This window comes from Cryptomeria japonica, chromosome 2, assembly GCF_030272615.1.
Source record: "Cryptomeria japonica chromosome 2, Sugi_1.0, whole genome shotgun sequence".
NCBI classification, from domain to species: domain Eukaryota; kingdom Viridiplantae; phylum Streptophyta; class Pinopsida; order Cupressales; family Cupressaceae; genus Cryptomeria; species Cryptomeria japonica.
The window spans coordinates 106,248,940-106,272,742 of NC_081406.1; the positions used below are offsets into that span (position 1 = coordinate 106,248,940).

Below are 23,803 nucleotides of genomic sequence, written 5' to 3' on the forward strand. Positions count from 1 at the left end.
ACGGAGTTTGGCAAGGCGGAGGGCAGAGTTTCTATGGATTGGAATGACATCCATGTTTCGGATGATTCAGAGTATAAGACCTCAGAGGATGAGGGTCCCCCACAAAAGCCCACACCTGGCACAAATATTAGTGGGAAAAATCTACCTACATGGGCAGCAAAAATTTTGAAATCCCATCTGTCTCATCCCCAAAATCTCGGCCCCCAAAACCGTAAAAAACAAAAACTGGAAAAAAAGGTAGAGATTCAAGGAAAAGGGGAAAATGAAATATGACTTGATATTCCCCTTAATGTGGACCCCAATGAGATTAAATGTGACTAAATGTATGTTGACAAGCTTCTGGCCAATTTCTTGGTTAACCAGGAGAAATGCTTTTGATGGGTGTTTGATGAAATTTATTTACTAAAAAAGGGGATCAAGGATATTGTGGACTCTTTCACGGAGAATCTGACGCCTGATAAAACTGACAAACTCCTAAAGTTGTCCCAAAAAATCTTGTAAGCCATTAAGGTCATGAAGACAAAATTGAGAACATGAGACTAGGATTGATAGGTTGGAGGATGAAATCTAGGATTTAAAGAGTAAGCTTAAGGGTCTGGTGGAATATAGTAAGGAGGCGATGTATAACAGTGTCAAAGGCCTCAAAAGAGTCAACGAGGAAATCCCCTTACAGAAAGCTCACGTGACCAGATCTGTACTATCCTCAGACATTAACCGCGAAAAGGGAATCCAAGATATGCAGGCATCTACGGGGCCCACTACCAGGACTAGGACCAAAAAACAGGAAAGAGGCAGTTCGAGGTTCATCATTAAAGAACTCCAGGAGATCAATAACAAAGAAATCCAGAAAAATACTGAGCTTTTGAAAGCGCCTACTTAGTTTTTTGGCTGGTGTTTCTTGTTTCCATTGTGCTTTTTGTGGTTAGACTTGCTGGGCCGTGTCCCCTGTTTTGTTGTTGTTTAGCAGTTGGTTAGTTTCTAGTTAACTCTGAATTAATGGATGGATTTGGGTTTCGGATCCCCGTAAAACTCGTTTATCTTAATCAAAAGCATTACCGATTGGGTAGTCTTGCAATTGGAAATAAGTGGTAATGTTTTTTTGTGTAAAGATATGCGTAGAAAAGTTTGACTTTGTATGTTTTTTCCTTTTCTCTTGAAGACATGGCACTTGTAAGATATTTTGATTTAAATTGGGTACCTATTGTGAAGATGAGAGAAATTCTACTAAATTTTATCTATCTTATTTATTAGACCATTTTATGTTGTGGCAGAAATCAACGTACTATTGAGTTCTCAATTATGGACAATGAATATCTAGTAGAAAGTGATGTAGATAAAGAAATAGATTTCTAATAATCGGTAAATTTGTCACCCCAATGAAATCAAATACGAACTATTAGCTCTCCAAACCATTCTCTGCAACTCTACATGTTGCATACAAAACCTCCGGCCATAGTCCCATTGTCAACCTAGGTTACTGAATCAAAATCATAATAAGAATGTAGGAAATTGAGATCCAAAAATTATGGTAGGTTCTCCCTTCATAGATTTATCCTATTCTAATCCTAGAAGGGAAATCCCTTGATTTCATGTAGGAGATTTCAAGAGAAATAATATCCATGCAATGTGGCTTGAAAAAAGCCTTCGGCTTTCACATATGAAGCACAAAAAATAAAATCACTAAACTTCACAATAAAAAAAGCAAATGAAATATATATAAAAAAGGTAACAATACGTATAGAAACAAATATTTCCTGGAAGTAAAACTGAGAAAATAGTTATAACATACCTTTATGTGAACCACTTTGCATAATGCATATACATGTATAAATTACATTTAAATTAATACTAACCTTTATACATTTCATCAACTCAAGATCACTAAGGATTTCTAATTGCCGATATCGATCAAATCATGGTCGAAAGGAAAATACAACTTACGCTTACGCTAACAAGAAATAGTAGATGTTTGATGGAAATGATTTGATAAAAGGGAAACAAGATTGATGCCTTCCTAAATTGTAAATAAAGATAAAACGTGACAACAAATAGAGACCGATGTAAACCTTATGTATAAGGAAATAGAAATACAAATTTAAGCCAAAAAACTAAGAAACATTCAACATTTAATTCCACTTCATTATTCATTATGCATATAGAGATAAGTGATAGTTTACATTGAATGTATTTAGTTCAAACACGATAACTACTAGATATGTAAGGGGACATCCAAAAGTGAATGAATCATAATTAGCAATGCAGTTTCATTTCTAAGTCTTGACAATTGAAATCCTCATCTTTTAAGCATTTAAACATAAATTAGCTTCTCCCCTAGAAAAATCACAACCGGCCTACACAAAACAAACTAAAACAACCTATGTGCACAATATCTTACATCCACACATATGTATATTTTCAATTACAAATCAATCTCATGGCATACGACAGGACAATAATTAATAGAGTTCAAGTACACAAGGTTGCCTCCTATATTATTTTAGAGGGAAAAAGTAGTTGCAAAATGAAAGCTGCATAATTTGAAGATATTTTGGATTTGATATGTTATCGTAGCTTCTAATTACTATAAGAATAATTGGACATGATTATTCTCAAGAGAAAACACATAAAAATAAACAACATTGGTGATTCCATGAAGGCAAGAGCAGTATGACGTGTTCGTGTTGAAAGGTCAAGAGTCGCGAAGAACTTGACATTTTACCCGCAGTAGATACAAATTAATTGCTAGTCATTTGTTATTTTGGTAGCCTGGCAGGCCATTTGTACGAATTATTATCTTGGAATGATAAATAAAGAATGCGAGTTTGAGGGTGTGGGAGCCATATTACACGAACTTGTCCTGAATGGAATCGACAATTGTTTGATCGCTTCGGAAGGCCTTCGTCAATACAGAAACTGGGATAGCAGGATTCGCTGCAAAGAGAGAATTGGCAGAAACCTGAACTCCAGGATTCTGGCTGCTCAAGGCAGCGATGGCCACTGCATTTCGATGTCCCACATTCTGTTGGAAGTGCAGCAATCCCTTGGGAAACACAAACACGTCTCCTTTCATTAACATCTTGCTGTAAAACTTGTTTGTAGTATCGATGAAGCCCACAGAGAGGTGGCCTTCAAGCAAAACCAAGATTTCAGTGGCTCTTGGATGGGTGTGAGGAGGATTAATTCCACCCACAGCGAAGTCAATGCGGACCAACGATATCCCCAGTGTGTTAAGCCCCGCAATCTGGTTAACGTTCGCCGCTGTTACGTTAGAGCCTACAGCGTTGCTTGTATCTCCTTCTCGTCCCAGACCTCGGAAGAAGAAGTCCTCCGATGAAACCACTTTCGAGTCCTTGCAAGAGAAGCCGTTCACCAAAACTGCACATGTATTCATATTCGGTTAGTAATTTTACATGCACACACAGAGCTGAATTCAGCTAAGAAAGAAAGAAAGAATCAAAGAAATCTGTACCTTGGCCTTGCCTATCTGCAACACAGAAATCTTGCAAGGAGTCGGGATCTGCTCCCATCACATGCTCGCTGCAACAACATATAAATACACACAGGAAAATGAAGCTTAAGCGCAACCAGCTTGCCATTTCTTAATTCGCACAAGAGTTTATCAACACGAACACTCAGAGAGAGAGAGAGAGAGGGGCGTGAATTTGATTGAACTGCAAATCATGACATAACATTATATAGTGCAAATTTTGAACGAGATATACATAGTCAGGACGGCAACAGCGCGTAAATCCTTTTAATATCAATTAAACACCGAATCCATTCAAACTACCCCTAGATGAGTAGCTTCGTTACGATATTATCAGGGCAACTTTTAAAATTCAATTTGCCAAGAGGAGAATAAGTCCAAAATTTACGAATTTTGTCTATTGTCTTTGTTAAGACTTGATTTGTTTGCTCTTGGTGAAGAATTCACAGTGAGAAGCGATCAACCTTTGATCAGCAGTCCGCGTCTGTTTCTTAGTTTATATCTATTTAAAATAACTGCAATTTTGTATTAATTAAAATCCCACGATTGGTGGCTTCTTGGCTCAATATTAGAGGTCATTCAAACATGTAGAGAGATATCATCGCTCATAAACAAACGACTTTAAACTATTTTCTTGCTTCATTGATAAATCTATAATATCTGATTACAGGGCAGCGGCAGAGGTCAATTTCAAGCGTATGTAGAATATTTTGAAAATAAACGTGTACCACTGATCTAATCTCTGCGTTTACCGTTTTCACTACTCTTTATTGAATTGGCTGATCGGTACGGTGTCTTTGGTTTGCTTTGACTCACCTCATCACTGAAAATTGATTAGCATATTAGGTCACGTTGCTTCACCCCCAAAGGATGGGAAAAGAGCACATACCCTAGGCCTAGGTTAGGGTGATGCACTAAATCCATGCTTAAACACTGCTATGTTCACATCGCTCAAACCACATACAAACACTGAGCCGAAGTTCACATCACATTCTTAAATAGTAGGCAAATTCACATTACATTTAATCGATTACTAATATGACAATGGCTTATTATTAATCGAGTGATCTTTGGCATGCAAATAAGTCATCACATTCTTAAATTGTAGGCAAATTCACATTACATTTCATTGATTACTAATCTGACAATGGCTTATTATTAATCGAGTGAATTTTGGCATGGCAATAAGTCGTCGATTTTAGGTTTCTAAATATATGCATGACAAAATTTAATCAAAGATGTTCCATACTCTTCTCTTGAAGACTTGACACTTACAGGATATTATAATTTAGATTTAGACTAGGTAGGTTGTGGAGATGAGAGAAAATCTACTGAAGTTTATGGTTTTACAATTAATTTTTGTGTAATTTCATGGTGTATCAAGAGGCAACCTACCGTATCCTTCTCAATTACAAATGAAGAATATTCTAGCCCTAGATTGGTCGCTTCTTGCCCCTAAACCTTGAAGAATGTTAATGACGACGTTAAGCATACGAAGGAGGCTCAATATTAATCAATGTACAAGTGCTCATTCATACATATATAAAGCTATGAATATTTTCATAAGCTATATTGTCTTCTCTATTGTTCATGGTCTTGTGCTTTCTTTTAAATACAATCATGTGTAATTCAAAGACCATCAAATATTCTAATTAATTGTTTCTTGAGAATGGCTCATGGGAACTTTATTTCAAGTAAGGAAGAGAATTTTTCACCGTTATTTTGTTTACCATTGCATAGATCTCCATTATTATGATCTCATATTTCACATTACACAAAAATTGCTTGAATTTTTTTCCCTCGGTCTACAAGTGTGATAATTGATCATTTAAGAAGGTGTAGGAACCATTTTAATTCTTTTCTAATATAATTCATAGAATTGGCCTCGTAAATTAAATATCGCTCTAATCAGTTTCTTGTCATGCTCTGTCAAATTCATTCACGTTGCAATTCCCACATTTAATCATGTGCACATGGACACAAAATTCTAAAAAAACAAAAATGATTCTCAAATAGCATATTAATCATGCTACTTCACCTCAAAGATGGGGAAACAATGCATAGATTAGGGTGATGCATACAAGCCATGCCTAAACACTAATATGTTCACAAAGCTCAAACTACTACCTCAATAATAAAAAAATTTACAATTGTACAAATGCTTTGCCAGAGTTCACATTACATTCCTAAACAGTAGTTCTAGACAGCTTTAGTATTTTATAGTCAATCCGATTTCTTGTCTTAGATTATAGCACAATATAATAGGTTTATAGTTTTCATGCATTCATCTAATATCCTATGTGTCATTCTTCTATATTGAAATATGGATAATATAAGCAAGCCTTAGTCAAATTAATCCCATTATAATGAGTCATAGATGTGTTAATCTAGTTTCATTTTTACATCCAATAGGTTCTAATAGCATCTAGATCTCTAGAGAATACTTAAATCGAATTTATGCATCTAAATTAACATACCTAAACACTAAATTTTCTACTCTTACTATATATACCCTATCAGCCAATAATGTTACCCTTATATCAATAAATGTACTAGATATTGAAATTCCCTAGGTTTAGTTTGTCTCTTCAACTTCAAATTGTTTTTTTGTGAAATTTTGTATGAATTATAAGAGATATAAGATTTGTTTCTAGGATCTCGCGAGTCTAGCTTTATCTATTAATTTCATGCTGGGATTTATTAGAATTTTTTTTTATTGGTAAATTTTCAAATTATTCATATATCCAAATTATTTTACAACACGAGCACATTCTTAAAGTGCATATAAATATACAAATAGCTCCCTATTTATTAAGTTCGCATTAATTTATTGGTGACGCATAGCTGTCCTATATCTACCCAAGCAATAATTCTATACATTAAGGCCTTAGAGAAAAGAATTCGATTGACCTAGTGAATATTTCATTTCTCCTTCTTATCATTCTGGTTAAAAGAAGTTGCTCTTTTACATTGACCCTCTTCCCACATTTCACACTACAACTATGCTCGATAATTCCCAAGCAAAGGGAGGGTGGATGACCTCAGCTAGCATTTTTTGAAAGAAAAATTAAATAATTTTTTTTTAAAAAAAATTTAATGTATATTTTTTAAATCCTTCAAGTGCCAACCCTGTAAGAGGATATTTTGGGGGCCTAATAAGTACCTACACGTGGTCTCTTTGCCGTAATTTATTTTTGTCACTTGTCTTTGACTTAAAACACGGTATTTTCTACATCAATTTTTCCATCATTGATTTTTGCCACTTGTCTTTGATTTAAAACACTAATGTCTGTCTTCTCTTTTTATTCTCATTTGGCATTCAGATGATACATAGAGAAATAAAAGGGCGGTAACTTGCTTAAAGCATAGAGTGTAAAATCCTAGCATATCGTCTCAAATTATATTTCTTTTATTTATCTGTCTCGGGTGATATTTACTTTATTTTATTTCTATGTGTTGATGACTGATCTACTCTAGGTACAAGGTATTGTTGCACTAAATAGAGAAAATAATGGTAAGGGTAAATAGTAACCTTCTGAGAAAAGGTATATTTATAGAGGAAAACCATAGAATTTAAGTTTATAGCCAAGGAATAAGCTTGTTACAACACAAAACAAAAAAATCTAATCCCTTTTAAGAGTTGTAAAAATTATTAGTGTCCATAGAAGACCATTAAATATTATCCTCCAAGATTTTCAAAGAATAGAGATAGATAAATGGGATGAATATGAAGAGGATGAGTGAGATGAAGTTGTCGAGTCGATTTACCTCGAGGAGGGCAGACGTATTGAACATTACAATATGGGAGGAGAAGAGTTGGGAGACTGGCATAAAGCTAGTGAATTGTGTTACCCCGAGGAAGGAAAGATATTCAAGACAACAACAATGCAAGAGTAGAAGAGTTTGAAGATTGTAATAAAAGGAATGCAACCTATCACGATAAGAGGCCAATTTTTAAAAAAATTAAAATATTTGGATGTGAAGCGTTTGTGCACCCAAATAATAAGATCAAACAAGATGAATTCGATACGACATTTTTTAGTTCATCTATCTTGTCTATGATTGTCAAAATAAAGGATACAAGTGGCATCATCCTAGAAGGGAATAAATCGAGTAAGAACTTTTGTAAGAGTATGTGAAAGTGTAAGACTAAATTCATTTTTCATGGAAGAAATGAGAAGCCTATACGATAACTAGTGACTAGAGAGCATAAAATGTTTTTGATACACTCGTGACTATTATATAATTGTTTGCTCATTTTAATTATTCCAGAAAAAAAAAAATCATGATTGAACAATTAGTATAAATAGTCTACTCGTCAGTAGATATATATTATAGTCTCCAAGGTCCTTGATTTAATTATATATGGATAGTCTCTAAAACTCCTTGTATTAATGTTAGAATACTCCATTTCCTTTGCATTTCATGAACTTGCCCGTTTAATTTACAACACATTATTCATTACTTCAAAAATAGGATGTGCACGCATTCTCTGACACCTAAGAGTGATTAGAAATATCAATCTTCCTATTTACTGGATAGCCTAATTGGACCAAACTGGTTGAGCCACACCGTAATGAATCTATTTCTTTCATATTCTCCATATTGGGCTTGCCATAAGCATAAGGAAACAAAGGCTACAAGTTTGCCTACTTGAAGAGCATCGTAGATCTCATATTCTACACAATATTTTTCAATGATCTTTTCTTGAGATTAGCATTGTGCATTATTGCATGCAGATTGTAGAGAGTCATCTTGATGTATGTCACATGATGAATTTTCTACTTTCGTTGTGATGCATAATATATTTCTACACAATGAATCTCTTTGTGATATTTCACTTCCAACATCTTGTAATATTGGAAAACTTCACAAGTAACCTATTAAAAAATATTTCAAGTGACCAACAACAAAAATACGCTACATCCATACATGTATATATATTTTTAATTACAATTTGGTATTATAGAATAAGAGAAAAATGAATAAGCATTCAACTACACAAAATTTTCCACTGTATCATTTTTCTGCTAATGTTAGTTACATAGTGATAGGGTCAATATCGCTTGAATTGAAAGTAAAATGGTGATATCCTTAAAAAAAATTAAAGGGATAAATCCTAAACCCTTTCTATTTAATATTCAATATTAAGAAGTATAGTGAATAAGGAGTAGAACGGAATTGACATAGAACCCATAACTGTCTCAACGATGATTGATATGAGGACCAAAGTACAAAAATAAAAGGCCCTAGTTATCAGAGAGCCATATAAGATGAGGATCCCATTCACAAAATATTCTCTAATACAAGAAAATCTATATATGTCCAAAACATTCAACAGACTCTAACTAGTATAAAGGTATAGACAATGAGATGCCCATTTAAAAAATCATCTCTACAATAATAAAATTTAAATAATCACATGATATTGACCCTACAGCAAACTAGAGATAGATTTATTTTAGATAGAACACGAGGGGCCAAAATGTAAGAGAGAAAAACTTCTACTACTGAGCTGCTTGAGATTAGAACCAGATACAAATTCCCCATGATTTCTACACAAGAATGTTTTGAAACAATGGAATAGTGTACATATCAAGCCTTTATTCCAAAACAAAGCATATATCAAACCCTCATGCCTAAGCTGTATAGAGTCCTTCATTGGAGCCAATTGTGGTGCGAAGATGCTTTCAGTAGTGCTCAGCAAGATGATCCTTGAAAAAGACTACTGCCTTTAAAACATCCACCATATTTATCACTTAGCAGTATGCCTAATTCCGCCTTATAGGCTTTAATGGCAATAGCCAAAACTTGATCTTTATACACATAGATTACCATTCCTATTGCCGTGTAAACATAATAAAAACTAGACTACTTTCCTAATCACAAGTTAGAGAAGAGATGACCCAGCAGAGCTTTACCTTTTTTCATGCCATACTTCTCTATGGATTCATAAAGAATAGTGTCCAGGATAGGACTATGCTTTACAAAGCCAATTGCAATTTGAACCACTTGACAATAAACTTGAATGTGGTAATTAAATTAGAAAATAAAACAAGGAACAAGTTGGGACGTGGATACCAATTTGGACAAGGCTATCTCCAAGATATCTTCCCTAGTAAAAACTTGAATTGCATGCTCAGCCCTATGACAGTGCACGTTAAACACTGATTTGATAATCTGTCATGTGATAACTCCAGATTCATGGTATTCTGATTTCTAAAAAGGAATGTGTGTCCCTTTGTTGAAATATCCACACTCTATTTAGAATAGTTACAAAGAAAAATGACCAAGCACTCGAAAGGAGAACAAGATGTAAAAGTGATTGCAGGGCACAAAAAAGAAAAATAATAACAATAGAATGGACAAATAGGAGACTAAATAAAGAAAAAAGGGCCATAAATAACTCAAAAAAAATTCACTTGTTAGACAATAATGACTGTAATTTCACAGAGATCGATTTTCACAATCAAATAAATGTTTCATAAAAAATACCTTTACGAAATTTGAGGGTTTTTCGTGTAGCTTTTCCGATACCGACATTAGGTCCACAATTTTTATTTCCTTTTTTATATTTAAATCTACCAACACTACTTGGAACAACAATATTCCTCCTAGTTCCTTTCTATCAAGCATCTCTCATTCTGAAATTCTCATGTGTTTGTTGGTTTTTTCCCTTTTCCGCCCAACAGTAAGAAAGGATGATTCTAATAGATATAGTCTTCCAGTTTTATCTTCCATGGTTCTTCATTTTGGCCATTTAAATTTTCATCTCTAAATTGTCTTCTTCCACCATTGATCCCACATGAATCTGAAATATCATGATAAATGACCAAACTACATCACTCTAATATCAGTTGTTGGTGTTTAGGTAGACCAAAGCAAACAATAATATTAAATATGATGCAAAATAAAAAAGGAAAAGGGAGAAATTCACTACAATACAAATGTAACGTGTGTTCAATAAATGTAGGATACATCCATGGAGAAATAGCCATCCGCTTTCTTTCTATTATGTAATGAAGAGAAAAATACATTCTCATAGCTTTTCACATTCCACGACCACTTATTTATCAAGTCCTTTTTGTAGTTCACAAAGGTCAATTTATATACTAAAATAATAGTAGACTCTTTTAATAAATAATGGGTAATTATTTCTTTGGGGGCACTTCCATCGATCCCCCAACTAAGGACGTTTCCCCAAGAAACCCTTGTTGGGACTAGTGCCCCCAAATTACTACAATGGAGATTTATTAATAGCCGTATACTAAAATTTAAACCCAACAACATCATTAGTATAATACAATAGTGTTGAATTTCTGGATCAATAACCTTCTCAAGATTGCTTAGCATACAATCTTGACCTTTTTCTCCTCAGATATGATAGGAATTTTGTTGTAGATGATTATTGGAAATCATTCTCTAACTCGTGTCCATTATTTTATTCTAGCTTCCCATAGATTTCTCTCAGCCTCTCTAAATTTTATAAGATATTTTTAAATATTCAATATGAAAGAGGAGTTTATGAGAAATTGGAAAACACAAACAATCCAAAATCTTGACCTTATTTGTTGAACCATTTTACTTTAGTCTCATCGTCAACATGTATTCAACCATAGTATTAATATATATTTTTTGTAGTTAAATTGTTGGATGGGCCAGCTCCCTTTAGATTAGGTTGACAATGATTGACAAAACGGGTTTTTGTCCTCGACTGAACTAGGTGAGGCTACAAACAAGGAGCGCCCTCCCTTCTCAAAATCCCTAAGGAACAAAGACCCATTAATAGGTCAGGGCTAAACCCTACATTCTAGCCCTATCTTTGGAGTGAGATCTAAGAAGCATGTGACAGCTAATATCTTGTTTGTACCTCCTTTCTCATGCTTCTCTTTCACAACCTGCCAAATCTCCTCCATCTAGACATCCCCAGCCTAAATGTGCCCATCTTCAATTTGATCTTCATTCCCACTACCTCTCAAAGGCACTAATTCTTTAGGCTCTAACTGTTGCAACACAAGAGGATTCTCTATTTGCCTCACATTCAGATTTTGACCAGCATTATCAACCAAGACTCAATAGAAAGGGGGCCTTATCCAATTCAATGAAAGCATCCATTCCACTCTTATACAACACCTCGCTTTTATCCATCAAGTAATGGAGAGCAGTGACAAGCTTTCCCCCCCTCCTTTTTGAACATTGAGCAACAATATGTCTAGCTTGAAAATATCTTCTGCACCTGAAATGGATACCCTCATAGTCTAAGGATTACACCCAAAAACATTTCGATATTTTGATAGGAATCTCTTCAAGGAGATTCTCAGTGCCATCAACATCCACAAGAATCTAGGCATAAGTAAAGTGCTTAAGATTTGACGAGCCCTCATCCACCAATAAGAAACTACTCAAAGACCTCCCCAAGAAGGTTTGTCATTGTTTCAACGTAAGCATTTGATTATCCTCCTAGCTCCAATTGTGGTCTCAAAGCACCTTATTTATGTCTTTCACATTTTTAGAAACAACAACAAAGAAACCTCGAGCACGTGGATAGATTTGAACACATCCATCAACAATGAGTTCCCAGTTCTCAAAGATATATTTGTGAAGATCTATAAGGCTTGTCCAAATAACTCTTAAATTCTTAATCAACCCTAACCCAAAAAAACCTTGTCATTGTGTTCAACCTCCTCTTCAACACCACCTGCAAGTTCCACACAAATTGATTTTGGAGGGGAAAGCATGTAGCTTTAGTGATTATTGCCCCATTCCTCCCCATAGCCTATCTTAAGAACCCCTACCCTCCACCAAAGGAAGATGCCAAGTCAAGGGAGAAACCATTAGGGAATTCAAACCAATCATTGGGAAGGCAACATTTCCCATCCCATTCAATAATGACACCCCTTCTATTCTAATGATCTAGCCTATCTAAAGAACCCCTACCCTCCACCCAAGGAAGACGCCAAGTCAAGGGAGAACCCATTAGGGCATTCAAACCAATCATTGGGAAGGCAACATTTCTTGTCCCATTCAATAATGGCATCCCATCTCTTCTATAAATAAAGATACAAATAGCTCCTATAAGATAACAAATTCCTCCTGTTAGTACGACAGGACAAATACATCATTGTAGTTCATAGGTCTAGTCTATATTTTTTTTTGTGAATGTGTATCAACCTCTATCGTCCACAATATATATATATATATATATATATATATATATATATATATATATATTACCATTGCGGTCACTTACAATAGAGTCATATGTGAAACCTTTTCTTAACTTCAAGTCGTTCTAGTAGAATAAGTCACTAGCAACATGGAAAGTTTCTCACTACAAGATATTGATATCAAAAATTTCATACACAACGATAACAAAACCTTACATGCCTCTATAAAATATGTACAAAGAAATGGAAGGCCAACTAAAACCTCCATGCACCTACAACCTAAAGATACTAAAACTACTATACGAAGAAGCTTATGGATTAAAAAACCTTATGGTTGCTAATGCCAAGAATGTGGTGGGAAAAAGTTCCTTAAATATTACATGATTACCACCCAACCTTACATAGAGTGAGGAAAATGCTACAAAGAAAACCCTCCCAACCTTTATAAGAAAAATTGCAATTTTATTTCATTGTAAATTCTCTTCACATGTAATACAAAGAAAACATGTCTTTATAATAATGCAAACTAGAATAGTTTTTAATATTAAATATATAAAACCAGCCTAACCTTAAAATAATTAGTTAGTATTTGATACCAAGTCAGAAACCAAGATCCTTCTATCAAAATAGTTGCACAAGTTAGAGGGTAAAAGATGGACAATTGTGTACCTCACAAGTTATTAGATATGAAAGCATGCAAACTAGAAAATGAAAATATAGATAAATATGATTTAACTCCTAATTTATTAATCATAATAGATGTACAAAATTATTTTTCAAAGGAGAGCAATCAACACCTTGAATGTTAGGATGCAACTCCACGCAAACAAAAACAAAAAAACCGCAACTTAATAAGGTTATCTCATAAAAAGGAAAAATCCAAGAGAGAATATATCGTTGAATGCTCTACTCTAACATTACCGGTTAAAGAAAAAATCCAAGAGAGAATATATTTGTGGCCTACATTGCTTTTAAAATGGCTATCTGTGGTAGATTCAAGAAAGTCTAGCTAGAAAGTGATTCGCTAAATATAATCAACTTCTTAATTAAAAAGACTATCCCAACCTGGACGATTAATCATTTAATGCGGGAGTGTTTTGATATGATTGCTGAATTTGAGCCAATTCAAATTTTGCAAGTTTTTAGAGAGGGTAACAAGTCTGCAGACCACGTGGAAAATCTTGGTGTTGCTAGAGATGATGAAAAGTGGTGGTGGGAAGGGGATTCCTTTCCATTTAAGTTGTGTGAATTGGTGAGGGGGGATGCCGAAAATCTCTCTCCGTATGACAACTTTTCACATGTGTAAAGCTATTCATATAAATCTATGGTGGTGACCTTTCCTATGGGTCTAGTTTGTTATCATCTGCCTGAAGCCTAGTTAAATAGTGTTACTAATAAAATGTAGAGAGGCAACAATCTTATGGGGGGAGACAAGAACAAATTGGAAGAGTCTTTAGGCGAGCTTTGGGAGAAAAATTAAGAGGTCTATAGGGAAGCTGGTGACAGAGGTATGGAACCTTTTTATCAGAAAACTCCATGGTCAGAACCACCAGCTCATGGATTTCTTTTTTTGAAATTGGAATAATGGGGTTCTAATTGTGTATGGGGCGGAGTTCAGGATTCATGAACCCTTCATCATTGAGATTTCTAGGCTTAGCATGGAGGGTAAAAAATTCTATTGGGAGAGAAAAAATTCAGACGAAGCCCTCTCAATCTTCTACGATAAAAAGAGTGACCGAAGCAGAGTCAAGAAGAACGAGGATGGAGGCTACAATCGAAAGGACCTTCTGAAGCTCTGAGCAGATATAGCGAAATTTATTGTGAGGTACATAACCCTTGATGGCCACTATGCTAGTATATTTTCCTATCATTTTACTATTCTGAACCACTTGAGGCATGATAAAATATTTTCAATTCCATTTTATTTGTTGTCATATCTTGAGAATTCCATCCATAAGAATTTTGAGAATGAGGAAAACCCAGTTCTGCATGAGGGTTTAATCCTCCTGGTTGTGGAGTTTTCTAGGGCTCGTAAGGTTAGACCCTCCCCAGCTCAGAGAAACCCTAAACCCTTGGCCAACTAGGAGGTGCATGATATTTCACATACGGAGTTTGGCAAGGCGGAGGGCAGAGTTTCTATGGATTGGAATGACATCCATGTTTCGGATGATTCAGAGTATAAGACCTCAGAGGATGAGGGTCCCCCACAAAAGCCCACACCTGGCACAAATATTAGTGGGAAAAATCTACCTACATGGGCAGCAAAAATTTTGAAATCCCATCTGTCTCATCCCCAAAATCTCGGCCCCCAAAACCGTAAAAAACAAAAACTGGAAAAAAAGGTAGAGATTCAAGGAAAAGGGGAAAATGAAATATGACTTGATATTCCCCTTAATGTGGACCCCAATGAGATTAAATGTGACTAAATGTATGTTGACAAGCTTCTGGCCAATTTCTTGGTTAACCAGGAGAAATGCTTTTGATGGGTGTTTGATGAAATTTATTTACTAAAAAAGGGGATCAAGGATATTGTGGACTCTTTCACGGAGAATCTGACGCCTGATAAAACTGACAAACTCCTAAAGTTGTCCCAAAAAATCTTGTAAGCCATTAAGGTCATGAAGACAAAATTGAGAACATGAGACTAGGATTGATAGGTTGGAGGATGAAATCTAGGATTTAAAGAGTAAGCTTAAGGGTCTGGTGGAATATAGTAAGGAGGCGATGTATAACAGTGTCAAAGGCCTCAAAAGAGTCAACGAGGAAATCCCCTTACAGAAAGCTCACGTGACCAGATCTGTACTATCCTCAGACATTAACCGCGAAAAGGGAATCCAAGATATGCAGGCATCTACGGGGCCCACTACCAGGACTAGGACCAAAAAACAGGAAAGAGGCAGTTCGAGGTTCATCATTAAAGAACTCCAGGAGATCAATAACAAAGAAATCCAGAAAAATACTGAGCTTTTGAAAGCGCCTACTTAGTTTTTTGGCTGGTGTTTCTTGTTTCCATTGTGCTTTTTGTGGTTAGACTTGCTGGGCCGTGTCCCCTGTTTTGTTGTTGTTTAGCAGTTGGTTAGTTTCTAGTTAACTCTGAATTAATGGATGGATTTGGGTTTCGGATCCCCGTAAAACTCGTTTATCTTAATCAAAAGCATTACCGATTGGGTAGTCTTGCAATTGGAAATAAGTGGTAATGTTTTTTTGTGTAAAGATATGCGTAGAAAAGTTTGACTTTGTATGTTTTTTCCTTTTCTCTTGAAGACATGGCACTTGTAAGATATTTTGATTTAAATTGGGTACCTATTGTGAAGATGAGAGAAATTCTACTAAATTTTATCTATCTTATTTATTAGACCATTTTATGTTGTGGCAAAAATCAACGTACTATTGAGTTCTCAATTATGGACAATGAATATCTAGTAGAAAGTGATGTAGATAAAGAAATAGATTTCTAATAATCGGTAAATTTGTCACCCCAATGAAATCAAATACGAACTATTAGCTCTCCAAACCATTCTCTGCAACTCTACATGTTGCATACAAAACCTCCGGCCATAGTCCCATTGTCAACCTAGGTTACTGAATCAAAATCATAATAAGAATGTAGGAAATTGAGATCCAAAAATTATGGTAGGTTCTCCCTTCATAGATTTATCCTATTCTAATCCTAGAAGGGAAATCCCTTGATTTCATGTAGGAGATTTCAAGAGAAATAATATCCATGCAATGTGGCTTGAAAAAAGCCTTCGGCTTTCACATATGAAGCACAAAAAATAAAATCACTAAACTTCACAATAAAAAAAGCAAATGAAATATATATAAAAAAGGTAACAATACGTATAGAAACAAATATTTCCTGGAAGTAAAACTGAGAAAATAGTTATAACATACCTTTATGTGAACCACTTTGCATAATGCATATACATGTATAAATTACATTTAAATTAATACTAACCTTTATACATTTCATCAACTCAAGATCACTAAGGATTTCTAATTGCCGATATCAATCAAATCATGGTCTAAAGGAAAATACAACTTACGCTTACGCTAACAAGAAATAGTAGATGTTTGATGGAAATGATTTGATAAAAGGGAAACAAGATTGATGCCTTCCTAAATTGTAAATAAAGATAAAACGTGACAACAAATAGAGACCGATGTAAACCTTATGTATAAGGAAATAGAAATACAAATTTAAGCCAAAAAACTAAGAAACATTCAACATTTAATTCCACTTCAATATTCATTATGCATATAGAGATAAGTGATAGTTTACATTGAATGTATTTAGTTCAAACACGATAACTACTAGATATGTAAGGGGACATCCAAAAGTGAATGAATCATAATTAGCAATGCAGTTTCATATCTAAGTCTTGACAATTGAAATCCTCATCTTTTAAGCATTTAAACATAAATTAGCTTCTCCCCTAGAAAAATCACAACCGGCCTACACAAAACAAACTAAAACAACCTATGTGCACAATATCTTACATCCACACATATGTATATTTTCAATTACAAATCAATCTCATGGCATACGACAGGACAATAATTAATAGAGTTCAAGTACACAAGGTTGCCTCCTATATTATTTTAGAGGGAAAAAGTAGTTGCAAAATGAAAGCTGCATAATTTGAAGATATTTTGGATTTGATATGTTATCGTAGCTTCTAATTACTATAAGAATAATTGGACATGATTATTCTCAAGAGAAAACACATAAAAATAAACAACATTGGTGATTCCATGAAGGCAAGAGCAGTATGACGTGTTCGTGTTGAAAGGTCAAGAGTCGCGAAGAACTTGACATTTTACCCGCAGTAGATACAAATTAATTGCTAGTCATTTGTTATTTTGGTAGCCTGGCAGGCCATTTGTACGAATTATTATCTTGGAATGATAAATAAAGAATGCGAGTTTGAGGGTGTGGGAGCCATATTACACGAACTTGTCCTGAATGGAATCGACAATTGTTTGATCGCTTCGGAAGGCCTTCGTCAATACAGAAACTGGGATAGCAGGATTCGCTGCAAAGAGAGAATTGGCAGAAACCTGAACTCCAGGATTCTGGCTGCTCAAGGCAGCGATGGCCACTGCATTTCGATGTCCCACATTCTGTTGGAAGTGCAGCAATCCCTTGGGAAACACAAACACGTCTCCTTTCATTAACATCTTGCTGTAAAACTTGTTTGTAGTATCGATGAAGCCCACAGAGAGGTGGCCTTCAAGCAAAACCAAGATTTCAGTGGCTCTTGGATGGGTGTGAGGAGGATTAATTCCACCCACAGCGAAGTCAATGCGGACCAACGATATCCCCAGTGTGTTAAGCCCCGCAATCTGGTTAACGTTCGCCGCTGTTACGTTAGAGCCTACAGCGTTGCTTGTATCTCCTTCTCGTCCCAGACCTCGGAAGAAGAAGTCCTCCGATGAAACCACTTTCGAGTCCTTGCAAGAGAAGCCGTTCACCAAAACTGCACATGTATTCATATTCGGTTAGTAATTTTACATGCACACACAGAGCTGAATTCAGCTAAGAAAGAAAGAAAGAATCAAAGAAATCTGTACCTTGGCCTTGCCTATCTGCAACACAGAAATCTTGCAAGGAGTCGGGATCTGCTCCCATCACATGCTCGCTGCAACAACATATAAATACACACAGGAAAATGAAGCTTAAGCGCAACCAGCTTGCCATTTCTTAATTCGCACAAGAGTTTATCAACACGAACACTCAGAGAGAGAGAGAGAGAGGGGCGTGAATTTGATTGAACTGCAAATCATGACATAACATTATATAGTGCAAATTTTGAACGAGATATACATAGTCAGGACGGCAACAGCGCGTAAATCCTTTTAATATCAATTAAACACCGAATCCATTCAAACTACCCCTAGATGAGTAGCTTCGTTACGATATTATCAGGGCAACTTTTAAAATTCAATTTGCCAAGAGGAGAATAAGTCCAAAATTTACGAATTTTGTCTATTGTCTTTGTTAAGACTTGATTTGTTTGCTCTTGGTGAAGAATTCACAGTGAGAAGCGATCAACCTTTGATCAGCAGTCCGCGTCTGTTTCTTAGTTTATATCTATTTAAAATAACTGCAATTTTGTATTAATTAAAATCCCACGATTGGTGGCTTCTTGGCTCAATATTAGAGGTCATTCAAACATGTAGAGAGATATCATCGCTCATAAACAAACGACTTTAAACTATTTTCTTGCTTCATTGATAAATCTATAATATCTGATTACAGGGCAGCGGCAGAGGTCAATTTCAAGCGTATGTAGAATATTTTGAAAATAAACGTGTACCACTGATCTAATCTCTGCGTTTACCGTTTTCACTACTCTTTATTGAATTGGCTGATCGGTACGGTGTCTTTGGTTTGCTTTGACTCACCTCATCACTGAAAATTGATTAGCATATTAGGTCACGTTGCTTCACCCCCAAAGGATGGGAAAAGAGCACATACCCTAGGCCTAGGTTAGGGTGATGCACTAAATCCATGCTTAAACACTGCTATGTTCACATCGCTCAAACCACATACAAACACTGAGCCGAAGTTCACATCACATTCTTAAATAGTAGGCAAATTCACATTACATTTAATCGATTACTAATATGACAATGGCTTATTATTAATCGAGTGATCTTTGGCATGCAAATAAGTCATCACATTCTTAAATTGTAGGCAAATTCACATTACATTTCATTGATTACTAATCTGACAATGGCTTATTATTAATCGAGTGAATTTTGGCATGGCAATAAGTCGTCGATTTTAGGTTTCTAAATATATGCATGACAAAATTTAATCAAAGATGTTCCATACTCTTCTCTTGAAGACTTGACACTTACAGGATATTATAATTTAGATTTAGACTAGGTAGGTTGTGGAGATGAGAGAAAATCTACTGAAGTTTATGGTTTTACAATTAATTTTTGTGTAATTTCATGGTGTATCAAGAGGCAACCTACCGTATCCTTCTCAATTACAAATGAAGAATATTCTAGCCCTAGATTGGTCGCTTCTTGCCCCTAAACCTTGAAGAATGTTAATGACGACGTTAAGCATACGAAGGAGGCTCAATATTAATCAATGTACAAGTGCTCATTCATACATATATAAAGCTATGAATATTTTCATAAGCTATATTGTCTTCTCTATTGTTCATGGTCTTGTGCTTTCTTTTAAATACAATCATGTGTAATTCAAAGACCATCAAATATTCTAATTAATTGTTTCTTGAGAATGGCTCATGGGAATTTTATTTCAAGTAAGGAAGAGAATTTTTCACCGTTATTTTGTTTACCATTGCATAGATCTCCATTATTATGATCTCATATTTCACATTACACAAAAATTGCTTGAATTTTTTTCCCTCGGTCTACAAGTGTGATAATTGATCATTTAAGAAGGTGTAGGAACCATTTTAATTCTTTTCTAATATAATTCATAGAATTGGCCTCGTAAATTAAATATCGCTCTAATCAGTTTCTTGTCATGCTCTGTCAAATTCATTCACGTTGCAATTCCCACATTTAATCATGTGCACATGGACACAAAATTCTAAAAAAACAAAAATGATTCTCAAATAGCATATTAATCGTGCTACTTCACCTCAAAGATGGGGAAACAATGCATAGATTAGGGTGATGCATACAAGCCATGCCTAAACACTAATATGTTCACAAAGCTCAAACTACTACCTCAATAATAAAAAAATTGACAATTGTACAAATGCTTTGCCAGAGTTCACATTACATTCCTAAACAGTAGTTCTAGACAGCTTTAGTATTTTATAGTCAATCCGATTTCTTGTCTTAGATTATAGCACAATATAATAGGTTTATAGTTTTCATGCATTCATCTAATATCCTATGTGTCATTCTTCTATATTGAAATATGGATAATATAAGCAAGCCTTAGTCAAATTAATCCCATTATAATGAGTCATAGATGTGTTAATCTAGTTTCATTTTTACATCCAATAGGTTCTAATAGCATCTAGATCTCTAGAGAATACTTAAATCGAATTTATGCATCTAAATTAACATACCTAAACACTAAATTTTCTACTCTTACTATATATACCCTATCAGCCAATAATGTTACCCTTATATCAATAAATGTACTAGATATTGAAATTCCCTAGGTTTAGTTTGTCTCTTCAACTTCAAATTGTTTTTTTGTGAAATTTTGTATGAATTATAAGAGATATAAGATTTGTTTCTAGGATCTCGCGAGTCTAGCTTTATCTATTAATTTCATGCTGGGATTTATTAGAATTTTTTTTTATTGGTAAATTTTCAAATTATTCATATATCCAAATTATTTTACAACACGAGCACATTCTTAAAGTGCATATAAATATACAAATAGCTCCCTATTTATTAAGTTCGCATTAATTTATTGGTGACGCATAGCTGTCCTATATCTACCCAAGCAATAATTCTATACATTAAGGCCTTAGAGAAAAGAATTCGATTGACCTAGTGAATATTTCATTTCTCCTTCTTATCATTCTGGTTAAAAGAAGTTGCTCTTTTACATTGACCCTCTTCCCACATTTCACACTACAACTATGCTCGATAATTCCCAAGCAAAGGGAGGGTGGATGACCTCAGCTAGCATTTTTTGAAAGAAAAATTAAATAATTTTTTTTTAAAAAAAATTTAATGTATATTTTTTAAATCCTTCAAGTGCCAACCCTGTAAGAGGATATTTTGGGGGCCTAATAAGTACCTACACGTGGTCTCTTTGCCGTAATTTATTTTTGTCACTTGTCTTTGACTTAAAACACGGTATTTTCTACATCAATTTTTCCATCATTGATTTTTGCCACTTGTCTTTGATTTAAAACACTAATGTCTGTCTTCTCTTTTTATTCTCATTTGGCATTCAGATGATACATAGAGAAATAAAAGGGCGGTAACTTGCTTAAAGCATAGAGTGTAAAATCCTAGCATATCGTCTCAAATTATATTTCTTTTATTTATCTGTCTCGGGTGATATTTACTTTATTTTATTTCTATGTGTTGATGACTGATCTACTCTAGGTACAAGGTATTGTTGCACTAAATAGAGAAAATAATGGTAAGGGTAAATAGTAACCTTCTGAGAAAAGGTATATTTATAGAGGAAAACCATAGAATTTAAGTTTATAGCCAAGGAATAAGCTTGTTACAACACAAAACAAAAAAATCTAATCCCTTTTAAGAGTTGTAAAAATTATTAGTGTCCATAGAAGACCATTAAATATTATCCTCCAAGATTTTCAAAGAATAGAGATAGATAAATGGGATGAATATGAAGAGGATGAGTGAGATGAAGTTGTCGAGTCGATTTACCTCGAGGAGGGCAGACGTATTGAACATTACAATATGGGAGGAGAAGAGTTGGGAGACTGGCATAAAGCTAGTGAATTGTGTTACCCCGAGGAAGGAAAGATATTCAAGACAACAACAATGCAAGAGTAGAAGAGTTTGAAGATTGTAATAAAAGGAATGCAACCTATCACGATAAGAGGCCAATTTTTAAAAAAATTAAAATATTTGGATGTGAAGCGTTTGTGCACCCAAATAATAAGATCAAACAAGATGAATTCGATACGACATTTTTTAGTTCATCTATCTTGTCTATGATTGTCAAAATAAAGGATACAAGTGGCATCATCCTAGAAGGGAATAAATCGAGTAAGAACTTTTGTAAGAGTATGTGAAAGTGTAAGACTAAATTCATTTTTCATGGAAGAAATGAGAAGCCTATACGATAACTAGTGACTAGAGAGCATAAAATGTTTTTGATACACTCGTGACTATTATATAATTGTTTGCTCATTTTAATTATTCCAGAAAAAAAAAAATCATGATTGAACAATTAGTATAAATAGTCTACTCGTCAGTAGATATATATTATAGTCTCCAAGGTCCTTGATTTAATTATATATGGATAGTCTCTAAAACTCCTTGTATTAATGTTAGAATACTCCATTTCCTTTGCATTTCATGAACTTGCCCGTTTAATTTACAACACATTATTCATTACTTCAAAAATAGGATGTGCACGCATTCTCTGACACCTAAGAGTGATTAGAAATATCAATCTTCCTATTTACTGGATAGCCTAATTGGACCAAACTGGTTGAGCCACACCGTAATGAATCTATTTCTTTCATATTCTCCATATTGGGCTTGCCATAAGCATAAGGAAACAAAGGCTACAAGTTTGCCTACTTGAAGAGCATCGTAGATCTCATATTCTACACAATATTTTTCAATGATCTTTTCTTGAGATTAGCATTGTGCATTATTGCATGCAGATTGTAGAGAGTCATCTTGATGTATGTCACATGATGAATTTTCTACTTTCGTTGTGATGCATAATATATTTCTACACAATGAATCTCTTTGTGATATTTCACTTCCAACATCTTGTAATATTGGAAAACTTCACAAGTAACCTATTAAAAAATATTTCAAGTGACCAACAACAAAAATACGCTACATCCATACATGTATATATATTTTTAATTACAATTTGGTATTATAGAATAAGAGAAAAATGAATAAGCATTCAACTACACAAAATTTTCCACTGTATCATTTTTCTGCTAATGTTAGTTACATAGTGATAGGGTCAATATCGCTTGAATTGAAAGTAAAATGGTGATATCCTTAAAAAAAATTAAAGGGATAAATCCTAAACCCTTTCTATTTAATATTCAATATTAAGAAGTATAGTGAATAAGGAGTAGAACGGAATTGACATAGAACCCATAACTGTCTCAACGATGATTGATATGAGGACCAAAGTACAAAAATAAAAGGCCCTAGTTATCAGAGAGCCATATAAGATGAGGATCCCATTCACAAAATATTCTCTAATACAAGAAAATCTATATATGTCCAAAACATTCAACAGACTCTAACTAGTATAAAGGTATAGACAATGAGATGCCCATTTAAAAAATCATCTCTACAATAATAAAATTTAAATAATCACATGATATTGACCCTACAGCAAACTAGAGATAGATTTATTTTAGATAGAACACGAGGGGCCAAAATGTAAGAGAGAAAAACTTCTACTACTGAGCTGCTTGAGATTAGAACCAGATACAAATTCCCCATGATTTCT

The 23,803-nt window shown here is 34.5% G+C and overlaps 2 protein-coding genes across 2 annotated transcripts; both read right to left on the bottom strand.

Moving 5' to 3' along the window:
* Nucleotides 1-2,842: 2,842 nt before the first annotated feature.
* On the bottom strand, nucleotides 2,843-3,596 carry LOC131859391 (putative germin-like protein 2-1). Its single transcript, XM_059213069.1, has 2 exons — nucleotides 3,470-3,596; nucleotides 2,843-3,375 (listed from the first exon to the last, which is right to left on the bottom strand). Exons 1-2 carry the CDS (start codon nucleotides 3,594-3,596, stop codon nucleotides 2,843-2,845), a joined length of 660 nt encoding a protein of 219 aa, XP_059069052.1.
* Nucleotides 3,597-17,601: 14,005 nt separating this feature from the next.
* On the bottom strand, nucleotides 17,602-18,355 carry LOC131859395 (putative germin-like protein 2-1). Its single transcript, XM_059213076.1, has 2 exons — nucleotides 18,229-18,355; nucleotides 17,602-18,134 (listed from the first exon to the last, which is right to left on the bottom strand). Exons 1-2 carry the CDS (start codon nucleotides 18,353-18,355, stop codon nucleotides 17,602-17,604), a joined length of 660 nt encoding a protein of 219 aa, XP_059069059.1.
* Nucleotides 18,356-23,803: the final 5,448 nt, after the last annotated feature.